Genomic DNA, 13,450 nt, shown 5'->3' with positions numbered 1-13,450 from the left:
TATTAAAGTTATTAAAGTTATTAGCATTTAAGGACAGCCTCCAGGCTTCTTTATACCGGGTCAGGGGTAGGGTAACGCTAAGCAGAGATTGGATCTGGCCCTTAAGTTGAACATACCGGAGAAATACTTTTTTCTTGAGGAAAAAGGAGAAAAATCTGTTTTCCTCCCACTTACTTAGATTCACAGAATGATTTGTTCCTTTTTTGTAGCCAAATAACACATTTTCTGTATAAAAATATTCAAGTAAAATACAATGTTGTAGCTACAGCATTTTAAAAAACAGTAACTACATTCTATTGGATTTCCCTAGGATAGTCTTTTAAAGCCTCTGTTAAACTTTGCTAATTTTATGCAGTGATCTCAAAATGTAAAAATTGGGGAACAATAAAGCTGGTATTTCTTATTAAAGTTCTTTCAGAAATATGGAACAAAATAAGGTACGTAAAGAACTCCTAAGAATATTAAGACCAATGATAATCATTTTAACATTTGTAAAAACAAAAAATAATTCAACTCAGAGAGCTTTGTATGCTAAGGAGTCCCGTAAAATGCCCATTTTTCTGTTCAAAAAACATAGTTAATAAAAGTCCTCTGATGTTATTTAGTAGAAAGGCAAACAGTCCTTTTTATATTTGACATTAACAATCTGATCATTTGTCTCCCCAAAGAAAGCCCATACAGATTTCATACAGACCACACAATAAAGAATAGTAATATTTCTGTTTACTGAGATATCAACTGGCATTTCGTTGCAAGTCAATGGTCTATCTTTGCTACAGCATACTGGACCTCAATCTGGCATCTACAAATGTCAAGAGTATAAAAAAAAAAAAAAACGGGATGGAAATCAAAAGCATGTTCTAAATTCCTAAAAAAGGAAACAAAGTTCACCTAAACATATTTGCTGCAGAAATCAGTACAATATTCAGCTGTCAATCTTGAAAAACAATGAGGGAGCGATGCTGTCAGTAGGACAGGATAATAACATTTCAAGCAGATGTTCAGGCAGGGCTCTAATTCTCACTGAACTCCCTTGGTAAGCATTTAATTTCTTTATCATATGCAAGCTAGGCAAATTGTACTTCATCAAAACTGTATTGTGAAATATTAATATTTCATATTATAGCAAAACTCCATAGAATAACCTTTGTCATATTAAGAACATCAGAATTTCAAATGTCATGGTTCTGCATTTTAATGCATCTTAAATAGCTTTTTGGCTTGGCACCATAAATTATAACTAGTTTAATCTAAATTACTATGCTGTAATATCATACAAAAATATACATTTTGTAATACAGATTCACTTCTGTGAAATACTAATGTTATGGAAAACAATGCGTCATTGTACCATGATTTTTTTACCATCTTCAATTATGAAGCGAGGTGCACACAGTGCAAATGTAGGGAGAGAGTACTAGTTGGAGCCTGAATATGTATATTGTAATAACAGCACATAGAAATGTGATATATCCTGGGTAAATTAATTAATTCTCTACCAGCGATGGTTTTAATTTAGAAATGGTTCTGAAAATACATTGTAAAATCTACATCATTGAATCATATAAACATATATTATGTCTAGAAAGTTTTCTCCACTATGGTTTAGTTCAAATTTAATCTAGTTTTAATTGTAGCTTTGTTTTTAAAACCATCCATGCAACTTGCTCCATATATAATGAAAAAAAAATATTAAAGATTAAAAATGAAGTTAGTCTGCATGTTGATTTCTGCCGGTTCTCATAATAAAGGCAACTGTTTCCACATTATTGAAAGCGACAGCATCACAAATCAACGCATGTCACAACAGAATAAAGACAGATGTATCTGATTAATCAGAATTAAATTTTAGAAATGAAGAAAGCATCTAAAAATCAAAGCAAACATTTCTGCTATCCCAGTTGTTTTTTTCCTCGTTCTAAGCAGCCCACAAAATGCAGTGAGAGCAACAAAGCCTGAATTCTGTTGATAAAACCAACATTTCTGCTATAAACTTTTCACTGTGGCAACAGATATGGTATAGAGATGCGCTCATTTCCTATAACTTCTGCCTGATTTTGATACTATGTTTATACAAACTTTCTGATTACAGGTTTTAATGCAAATTTTGTGTACGAAACAATACTCACTAATAAATTCTAAGTAAATAAACCATCTCAGTATAACACTTCTACTAAAAAAATCCCCACTCATTCATTTGTTTAATTAATGCAGTATCTCTCATTCTGCGGGTAGTTTCTGTTCATCTAAGGTCTAAAAGAGGTAATAATTGGTATTCATTTATTGTGGACTCTACGATACGCAGCTCCCCCATTTCCCATCAATAGCTTGCCAACAGAATTTACAAAGAATGCATTGCAGCACAGAGTTATCTGAATAAGACAGAAATACTATTTGAACCAACGGAGCAACGAGCTATTGATCCTGCAGTCAAAAAGGGGAAGACATGAATGTAGGAAAAGGTGTGTGAAGTGGCATTTTTCTTCCGCTACCATTTGTCTTTCCTTGTGACAGTCCATTTTAAAAGCAGTTATTCTCATTTCTGGAAGAAATCAAAACTACTTGATACTAAAGCAGTTGTGCAAAGATGTTTAATTTGGTAAATAAAATTCTACAAGTCACTACCTCCCACGCAGATACCTACGGACACATACAGGTTCAGTACCCTATAATCAATATTTGCATTATGCTATAATATCCAGTACCTTCCAAAATATTTAGAGTGCCGTATACTTATAAATACTCTGAAGGAATTTCAGCTATTTCCCATGTAAGCTTTTTTAAAGTTTCAACAATAGTATAGTAGTATGCAAGAACAAACTTTTGCTGAATCACTCAGAGATGAAATCCTCACCCTACAAACAGAAAACACTACACCGGTTGTCATAAAGGCAATTATGCAGCAAAATATGTGGGTGTTTTAGAAGGGAGTGAGCACGGCACGAAACAGTTAGTGCTATGCTCACTCCCTCTGTGGCGACATGTGATGCTTTCAAGGTGAGGCCAAGACAGATGAGGGTTGGGAAGACTGGGGGAGTAAATTATGGTCCAGGGACTGGAACTGCAGCATTGCAATCCAACAGTTTCCCTATACAAGAAAGTACGGCCTCTCCTGGGCTGCAGGGATCCCTAGCCTAGTATTTTAGAAGGGTTTTCTGCGCTAGGTAGTGAAAGAAGGAAAAAGGAGAAGTTGTTCAGATGAAATGAATCTTCTCTCTTATGAGAATCACAGCTCTCCGGCCCAACTCCTTTTTATCTCTGTCCTTGGATCTCCTTCTTGCAAGATTTTTCCTCCTTTCATCCCTGATCTTATTCTACCGCACAGTAGTTAATGCAAGGGAATCTGTGGTTAGGCTGTCCGTGCTTTTCACTAGCTATACGTCACTCAAATTTAGCCTGCATCAGTCACTTCTGCTGAAGCGCCAAAGGATGCCCGTGGTCAATAGGGAAGTCAGCGTTTTCCCTATCAGTGACTGAACACAGGGATGAATTCAGTAAATCGGCTCTGGAAAAGGGAGCGTTTCTCCCGCTTCTATGCTCCCCATTGACATATAGGCAGTTTATGCATGGCCTTTAACTATTGCAAATAAGAAGGAAGCCCACAACTTAAACCTAACCAGGACAGATAAAATGAAGAGACAAGAGGGATCAGCGCAGAATCCTGCTTGTATCACATACAACCACGGCTGAAGTGGAAGAGCTGCCAAAAACTGTGTCTAGTGAGCTCCCTTCCTCCCAGAAGCTGTTCCACTCTTGGGAACTTTACTGTCTGGGGAGCAGCTCTGCCTCCTCCCACTGATTCTGCAGGCTTAGATCAGGAAACCTTTGCTCCTGGTCCTGCTATGCAGTTAGCTGGGCAGGACAGCCCAGCCTGAAATCTCTACTTCCATAGGTACCGCAGCCCAAGAGCATTCTGCTCCCTGCTGAACACTGCACAAGATTTATGTCTACATAATCAGAAGCTAAGTTCTAAAACCAAAAAAAAAGGAAGTTGGCACATTATGCCAACCTATATTATTCCCAACTCTCTACCACCTCCTTGTTCTAGCAATTAAGTCAACACGAGCAGTCTTTGTGTATTATTCAATGTTCACATAAGAACCGCTGTACCTCATTGAGCTTTTCTTCCCATTTGAAATATTTATTATTGTAGCATTAATTACCATGCTACTGTTACAAATAAAGGCAGTTTTATTTCGGCAGCACCTCACAGCCAAGCATCTCAAATCACGTCACAAATACTAAGGCTTAAGACCTTTGGTAGAATACAATAGAAAAACTAGGTAGTACTTGGGTGGGACACAGTCCTACTGCACACAGCAATATATGGTTCAAGAGTTTAGGCACCAGAGAAAGATTACTGCCTCCTACTGAACTTTAGAAGAAAGTTAGCAAGAAATAATGATCAGCGGAATAGAATTCATCCAAAGCACTTTCCTGAACTTTTTCTCTTCAAAATAAATACTACCTGCAATATTTTGCATCTTAATGCAACAAATATATAAAAAAATATGTATTTTACAACCACTTAAGAAACTTGTTTTTAGCAATCCTCTCACTTGAAAGATCTCCACCCAAGTCACGCCTCCAGAGTGTGGCATCCAGTGGAACACATTGCAGTCGCCATTTGAGAGATGACTCAGAGTCTGCTGCTTAGTGGAGTACCAACATCACTTCCTACAACATGCATGTCTTTCCTCCTGAACTCCCACCCAAGCTGGAACTCAGCCAGTGTCTGTTTAGCTCTTGAGATGCACAGTAATCAACGTGCAGTCTGGCAGGACTGTGAGCATACCAGCAATACAACTGATAAATAAATAAATCTCAGTACTTGCTATGAGTTGCCTTTAGCCTAGGCACTGAATAATTACAGCTGACGGTATGTTATACACATAAGTCAGTTGTAAACATACTTGAGTGACGTTTATGTCCTAAAAAGTGTTTTAATAAGAAACCCTGTGAAGTAGATTGGACTCTCCATTGCAATCCAGAGGAACACTTACTTCCTTAGGGCTGCTTCAGGTATGAGCGACAGCAGAAGGCAGTCTGACATACTTTACAGTATGCTGTAGTAATACAGTGCTTTGCGCTTAGACCTTCCTCATATTAGAGGGTCACCCTCTATAGTTAATTCACTTATGGTACTTACCCATGTAGAAGTAGCAAAATTACAAATCCACCTTTTCTCTCCTGCTATGATCTCCATCCATCAGTACACTTCTACATGTCATCTCTGAACCAAGAATAAAACCTCCTTGTTTCCAAATTAATCTCAAAAGCTCTCGTCAGCCCACGCTACTGTTTGTCACTGGTTGACAACACATTACCATTATTCATACTCTTACTCAGGCCTATACCCAAGGATTTACCTTTGATCCTCTTCCTCTCTCCACAAGTCACACTATATCTACATCCCAGCCCAAATCCCGTTTCTTTTCTCTGCAATACATTTATCAAAACTGGTGTTTTCTTTCACTGTCTAAACTTCTTACTCCATCTCGTTTTGCCGTTTTGAATGTAAGAGGAAACCGATCCTGAATGCAATTCTCACGTCAAACAAGCAATTACACACTTTAAACCTACACAAAATGCCTTATTTGAGGTGCCGTTCTGAGCCATAGCTTTCAAGACTTAATTCTAACTCCTTCCTCTTCCATTACATGTTACTGAAGGTTTATGTCGCTGTACTATAAACCTTCAGCACCATCACTCTTCTCTTCATAGGGTTGTTTTATGTTGCCTCCACCTTTCTCTTCCACTACCAACCCAGCCTCAAGCTTACACCCACATTATCACTTTGCAACTGCAACTCAATTTCAATGGCTTATCTTGGCAGTCCTTGGCACAGAACCCGCCTTTCATGAGTTGCTTGAAAAGCTGCTACTCATTCCCTTTGCATTCTGATCCTTCACAGAAAACATTTTCACTGCAATGTTTATAAAAAAAAAAAAAAAAAAAAAAAAAGACCGTTACACCTAATAGTTGGCTCTTATTAAAAGGTTGGGGAAAAAAATGAAAGAATGTAAGAGCAAATAAACCCAGAAATTTGTGTCACCTTTGTGTCAACTGCACTGTTGGAACCTCCCAGACTAGTTGACCTACACGATGTACCATACCCTTCCCTGCAGTTTTTACGTTAGCGAGATTTAACAGTGTCATTCCCAAAAGATTCAGAATTTTCAAATATACGAAGAAATGGTTACATGCTAAATATACCTTAAAATATTTTCTTACCTTATCCAGGGAGAATGTTTTAGTGACAGCAAAGCCCCATCCAGCTTCAAAAGCTCTTCGAATCATTGAAGAACTAGTAGTGGGGGTCGCACTGGCAAGGCCAAAAGGATTTGGAAACTTCAGTCCAGCCATTTCTACACTGATGTCTACTAAATCGATAGGCGTATAGAAGAGAGGCAGTTCTGGAACAGTAGAAACTGCAACACCATGTAAGGACTGAAAAAACAAAGAAAAACCACAGAATTTTTTACTGATTCATTTTTATATAATTTATTATTAACCCTGATAAGGGAATAATTCATATATAATAACCCAAGGTTTAAGTATCCTATTGTGTGTTCAGACTTGCAAATCAGCAAAACATGCAAACACTTGCATATGTAACATCTTCTGTCCAAACAGCACTCATGCTGAAATACTCTGCCATGCTGCTGAATAATAATAATAATAATAATAATAATAATAATAATAATAATGAAACAGTTATTTCACACCCTGTACTGCTAAGCCTGGTTCAGTTCAAAGGTTTGTTCAGCCACTCTGAACAGCCAGTTCTGTTCCCTGCAGCAGCCAGCAGAAGTGAGTAGAAAAAAACCCACCAGGGTATGCACAGGCAGACCCTTTCTAGTTTTCTTCCCAAGTGCCCGTCTATAAAAAGTGCAGGGACTTGTGAAAAATGAGGGAAGGCATCCACGTGCAGGATCACTCAGCCCTAACTCAATGTATTTTGAAGTCTTGCACCTTTTTTCCCCACTTTTAAAGATTTTATCTAGCCTACACAACGGGATATATATCAATATATGCAAAACTATTATTGTTTTAATATTTAACTGTATTAATATGAATACTTTAAGGATGACATAAATTAGACTCTGATTTGGGATCAAAGAAGAACATACACATTATGGCTGTGACACCACAGTTACTTTTGTTTTCATTTTAAAGACAGCCTTTTCTCTGGAGAGTCGGTGAAAAGCTTTCAATGTAAATGTTGCATCTAATACTGTACAAATTGCAGAGAGAAAATCTTTTTCCATGTAGGGACACTGAACAGCATCCTAATCAGGCTGTGGTAGGTAGAATTAAAATCTTTGCTCACTCAGATGGGTGACTCGATAAAATCACAAGGAAATAACACAGGAATTTCTAACACAGAGAAGCCTTACACAGTCTGTGTTCCGAATAAGTGCCAGCATAAAATCACAGCAGTTTCTTCTATCCTTAAAATGAAGATTTCTTCAGCAGGACAAAAAGAACCATTGCTGGAGGTGTGGGGAAGATTTTTTGTAACAGTAAAAACCTCAGCCACTTCCAAATTGCTGCCTTTTCAGTTGTTTGTTTGTTGGTTTTTTTTTAAAGGAACTTATTTACCTGATTTTTACCTGTGAAAACTAATAAACATGAGGGGTTTTTTGTTTGTTTTGGTGCCTCTTGTTTCCTAGGCTGGTTCAAAACCTGAGAGTTCACGTCTGTTTTGTTTTGGGACTGCCTGGATTCACGTCTCAGATGCTGACTCCAGGTCTTCGATTCCTCGGACAGAGAGGATACATTCGGGGACCAAATTTTCATATGATTTAAAAGCACTGAAAGTAGTGGAATTGTCCAAGCCTAAATGATGTGAACCCGAATGCATCCTTAATGCATCCATATTGAGAAAAGCTAAGTTTTCAAGATCCCTAACATGTGGGACCAAACTCCCTTCAGCATCACGACCTCTCCCAGCTAGCAGCTGCTGCAGCCTGACTTTAATAAAAGCCAGACATCCCCCATTTCATCCCTCCCCAGTGCTCACTGCTTCCTGCATGTCATACTGCATTGGGCTGTTTTCCTACACCAGAAGAATCTGAGTTCTTAGAAGACCAAACAGCCCAGCACTTTACATCTCAAAAGCTTTTTGTTAACTGACACATCAAAGAAGAATAAAAGAAAAAAAAAAAGTATTGTCTTTTGATTATTTTGGGTTTGATTTCATCCTTTTAACTTTTTTTTTTTTAGTCTTTCTTAACCAAAATTTCAACTGCAAAATGTTGTTTGCAATGCCAAAACAGAACTTCCTGGATCACACAACTGAAATTAAAGCACTTTTTAAATGTTAGCACTTTTTGTCTCCTACATATTTGGAAGCGGGGAAATCTGCTGGAACCAACACTGATACACTGAACTCTTACACTGAACTCTCTGATTTTGATTCTGTAAGAATGACAGCAAAGAAAGACTTATGGAAAGGTTTTTGGCCAGTTCCACTATGTGCACATGTGAGTAATAAATCTAACTTTCTATTTTGAAAGCAGTTATTTGTTAATTCATTTGCTATCCAGAATTGTTCAAATGTTCTCTGTGAATATATTTCAGTCTGTGGATCGCTCAAGAAATATTCATTGTTTGTATAACTGTAAATATTGATTGCTATAGCCAGATAGATAGGCAGATTAAGTGCTTAATACGCAGCTTAAATTAGAATCATAGAATGGTTTGGGTTGGAAGGGACCTTAAAGACCGTCTAGTTCCAACCCCCTGCTATAAGCAGGGACACCTTCCACTAGATCAGGTTACTCAAAGCCCCATCCAGCCTGGTCTTGAACACCTCCAGGGATGGGGCCTCAACAACTTCTCTGGGTGACCTCTTCCAGTGTCTCACCACCCTCACAGTGAAAAATTTCTTCTTGATATCTAATCTAAATATACCCTCTTCTAGTTTGAAGCCATCCCCCCTCGTCCTATCGCTACATGCCCTTGTAAAAAGTCCTTCCCCAGCTCTCCTGTAGGCCCCCCTTGAGGTACCGGAAGGCCACTGTAAGGTCTCCCCAGATCCTTCTCTTCTCCAGGCTGAAAAACCCCAACTCTCTCAGCCTGTCTGAGAGACAGTTACATCATTACTTTTCCCAAGCAGGACAATTTAATCTCTAAAAGTTGTTCTCACCTAAAATGAATGTGACTTGAAAGTGCTTCTTAACTAGAGACCCAAAATGAAATTTCTGTGAAAAAACAGAAAATAGATAAAATCCACCAGAGCAGTGAAAGACTTTTGAACAAGGTGGTTGAATACCTCCGTGCAAAAATAGGCCTTGCCTCCTGCATGCCATCAGGCTAACTGGTCATAACCAACTTTCCAAACCATGTGCTATTCTTCCTGCCAAACTCCCCTCACAAAGAGCAAAACCACAAACAGTTCCACCCAGACACGCTCAAGCTCCACAAGAAATGCCTAATGGTTTGTGAATGATGAGGTGACCCAGGCGGAGGTGGCAGGAGGAGGACAAAAAAAAAAAAAAAAATAAAAAGGTTTCTGTGGAACAAACCAAATCTTTAAAAACACACAGGGGCAGGACGCAGCTGAAGGTTCAGTAGCCAGTGGCTATACATCCTGGTAGATTTATCTCCCTCCTTCCTATCACTTCCCTTTTTGCTCTATTTATTTTTTGCTGGTTGTTCCTTTCAGCACAACGCTTATAAAAGAAATAAATTTACTAAGCCCTGATGTGTTGTTCTCTACAAAGCAAAACTTTTGGCGAACTAAAATGTTTTATAGCTTCCTGAAAGCAAAATCATCTTTATAATGAAGGATTTCCCTGACATTGCACAAACAAATAGGGAAAGAAAGCCCACAGGCAAGGGCTTATTTATAATAACTCTTCCCTTGATTTTTAAAAATAGAGGACAAAGTCCTCTAATTTGTTGCCAGCCAGCCGAGCTAACAATACTGCAGGTACTTATTGTTCCAGTCAAGGCAATTTTTTGGATACTGGAATAGGGTGGTGAAAAATCCCCAGCACGTCGCATGCAGTGGCCCTACCTTGCTCTAACCAGGACATGCCTAGAGGCAAAAGCAGCACAGTCTGTAGTGCAGGGCGGAGAGACAGGAACTCAGCTTTAGACCTGATACAATTTGTGACATTCGTTTGCTTTAGGTGGAGAAAATTCTTAACCACAGCGATATGGTCTAACTCCATTTCGGGCCTTTAACAAAGATAGACTGTGAAAGTGAGTAGTTGTATTACTGTTATTTTTCACAGAGAGCATTCTCTACAAATGCTACTGCCTGGAAGAGTTTTCCTGGATACTTTGATCTCACTCCTGCTTTCTCCATTTTTAAGTCTGACCTTAAAACATATCTTGTCTCCCTTGCATGTGCTTCTTCTACCCTCTCTCCGATTATCCATTACTTGACTTTGTTAAATATGTTTAAACATGTTTATCTTATTTCATACGGCCTCAGAACGATTGTGGAAGGGATGTCTGGGGACCATCTAGTCCAACAACCTTGCTCAAAGTAGGGTCAACAGAGCAGGTTGCTCAGGGCTCTGAGTTGTCGCACGGAGATTTTCTAAGCTCCTTCATGGCTTTCTGTTTCTGGAACAGACCGAAACATATTGCTTACTCAGTTGTAAGCAACTAAAATACCAAGGCTCCTGCACTTGCATTTAGTCCACCTTTTTGCAAATGGTGCTTTGTTACTCGTCTCCACGCTAGTGTTTCATATGTTGGTCTATGTGAGCAAAGGGACGTTCAATTTTTCCTTTGGTTATTCTGAAAAAAAAGCAGACAGCATACCTAATGGCTTCAAAGACAAGCTTCCTGGGAACCACCCATCTCTGATATCGAATATGAAATAATGTACACTCATGCATGCTTGAGGAATATATGAGAATGGTCAACCTTCACAAAAGAATCAACAACTATACTCTTCCGATACAAAGCCCGTATATTTTTTGACAGCATAAAGAAAAAAATAGCAAGTATACAATACTGGTTCAAAATAGCACAGTGATGTGCTCAAAATTCATATTGAATAGCATCTTAGTGAAGTGCAATTTATATCAGTTGGGATCCAGCCCTCCATTCTTTAAGTGTATCATGTACATTTCCGTCCAGGAAAAATACAAAAGAAACTGTCCACACTGGGCAGATTACAGTAAAGAAAAGATAGATTTAAAGAAAAGATAGATTTAAATAAAAGAAACTTATTGTGAACCAGAGAGGAAAAGTCACTTTTTAAGAGGGATTTCGGTGAGAAGAAGATGGCAGCCTGACTGTCACATATAGGAAAATGCTCCACAGGCAAATGTATGAATAGAGCATCAAGGCTGGAGCAGTGGTACAGGAAGAAAATACTGGAAGAATCGCGATGCGAGAGCTGTCTTTGCTATCAAGGCGGGCATAGAAAATGAGAAGTTAGGCCTGGATACTTGTGAATTACCCTGAATATAGCTATTATATTACTAAATCCCATACGCTGATCAAAAAGAATTGAATGGTAAACAAGGCACAGAAGAGAACAGCAGCCTATAATGCTTCTGCACAAGATCATAAAGTCACTGTTGGACAAAAGGGAGGGCCATTGCGATCCTTAAACTAAATAAATCACTGAGATTATTTTACAGAATTTTTTACATCTTTCATGGAATAACAAAAAAGGTTGCATTGTGAAAAAATGGTGTGAATAGTAGATAGTTGCATGAATTGGGCTGAGTTTGTCTGGGTCTCTAATGACTTGCAAAGAATGGTTCTAGGAAGACCGACTACATTTTCCGACAGGTTCTACTACAACTATCCTTAGTTAGGCTTTGACTGGTCATGTTTATAGAAACTAACCTGACACAGCTGCAGGCAACGATTTCTGAGATGAACCTATGCTTCATATAGTGGGAGGAATATGTTAAGAGGCAGGAGATATTTAGGCAACTAATCATGGAAAGTTTCCAGCATAAGAGCAGCCAAGAAGCTTCTGTAAATAACTCCCCGTTTTGAACATACGGTATTTCTGCTGGAGAGTCCTTGAGTCTGGATCTCATGCTTCACTTGTCCACGTGCCAGAGCTTGCAATGACTGGAGTTTCAGGGCACATATCGGGCCCATCTGCTTGCTTAGCCTTTTGCCTGGAGTAGGTTGGGATACAAGCAGTGTGCCGTTCAAACAGCACGTTCCGCAAGAAGTCGGGACGGTGTTTTGAGTTTCAAGTCTTTGACATGGTCTTGGGTTGGCTGAGAAATCCTATGGAAGAGTTCTATTTTGCTAAAGGCTGACTGCATTATTTATAGAACCTGGTGCTGAGATAGCCGGCGGTTTTAGAAATGGCTACCTATTCCTGTAACTAAAATTCAAATGAATAGATGGTATCTATGTATTTATTTAAAATTTAATGTGTACTCGGATTCAGACACTGAGATCACAGGAAGGTTGCTCGCCTTAGAATCTCACAGTAGAGGGAAAACGAGGTAGCGTGTAAGGGTATTTTTTCATTTGATATTGGAAGGTTCCAGAATACAGGGGCACAAAGGCAGGCACACATGCACATACCTACCCCTATAAACATGAGGGTAACGCAATCCCTTCTAAACAACTTCTTTAAAAAACAAACTCTCCTCCAGTCACTAAAATTTCCACCGGGTCCAAATACTGGTGAAGTAAATTGCCAAATTACAGCACTCTGCACCACAGCAACCAGATTTTACATGGGCTGCACATCCAAATAAATGCCCCTGGGCAACCCATTCATCTAACAGCTGGAAAGGTGACACTTGACATTTGGAAACTTTCCTGTGAAGATTGCTGTAAGGCTTTCCCATTAGCTTCCTGGTGAGACTGTAAGGTCGAATAAGCTGCCTTGAAACCTGCAAAGGGTAACGAAAATGCTCTAATATCACCAGCCTGGCTTGCTTTAAAATTCTAATTCTCAAGCCATGACTATTCAGATTTTTTCCAAAGTATTCAATACTTTCTAGAGGGAAAAAAAAAAAAAAAACAACCAAGCCTTCCAAGGAGGAAGCAACCCGATAAAGGAGGGGTTTCAAGTGATGCATGTATTCCTAGAGGTTTAAGAGGAAGGAGACAAAAAGGAGGAGATACTCCCCTCTCCCCCTATAACAGTTACCCAAATTCACTGTGCACTGAGAAATTAGGCAAGCAGGTCGGGGATTAAAGATGTTTCACACTCAGCATTTTCATAGGGTCTAAGAAGGCAGGACACAAACAGTGCTTTAAAACAAGTGAGAAAAAATATGCACAGATACTAACAACAAGCTTTCAGTTGAAGTATTTTTAGGAAGTGAAATCAGACCCCAACAGCATGAAATTGCACAAACATGCAATCAGAGAGGCTTTGAGCAGATGGATGGGGGAGAAAGACATCGAGCTGTTACAGTCCCAACTTCAGTTGTTCAAATCTCTTTTTGTGGGAGAATGAATCATGTATCATGTTTCTGAAAAGTTCCTTGCA

The 13,450-nt window shown here is 38.9% G+C and overlaps 1 protein-coding gene across 2 annotated transcripts in view; it reads right to left on the bottom strand.

The window, feature by feature from the left end:
• The window catches only part of DPYD (dihydropyrimidine dehydrogenase), a gene marked incomplete at its 5' end in the record, with an annotated part of 377,500 nt that overhangs the window by 172,951 nt on the left and 191,099 nt on the right, over nt 1-13,450 (bottom strand). For both annotated transcript variants that reach the window (XM_082483319.1, XM_082483320.1), the window contains one exon: nt 6,235-6,450. In XM_082483319.1, the coding sequence (XP_082339445.1) occupies nt 6,235-6,450 (216 nt within the window). The remainder of the gene's footprint in view (nt 1-6,234; nt 6,451-13,450) is intronic.

This window comes from Vanellus vanellus (genome assembly GCF_965231255.1).
Source record: "Vanellus vanellus genome assembly, chromosome: 5".
Lineage (NCBI taxonomy): Eukaryota > Metazoa > Chordata > Aves > Charadriiformes > Charadriidae > Vanellus > Vanellus vanellus.
The sequence above is the reverse complement of the archived record's forward strand: the minus strand, read 5'-3'. Positions and strand labels throughout refer to the sequence as shown.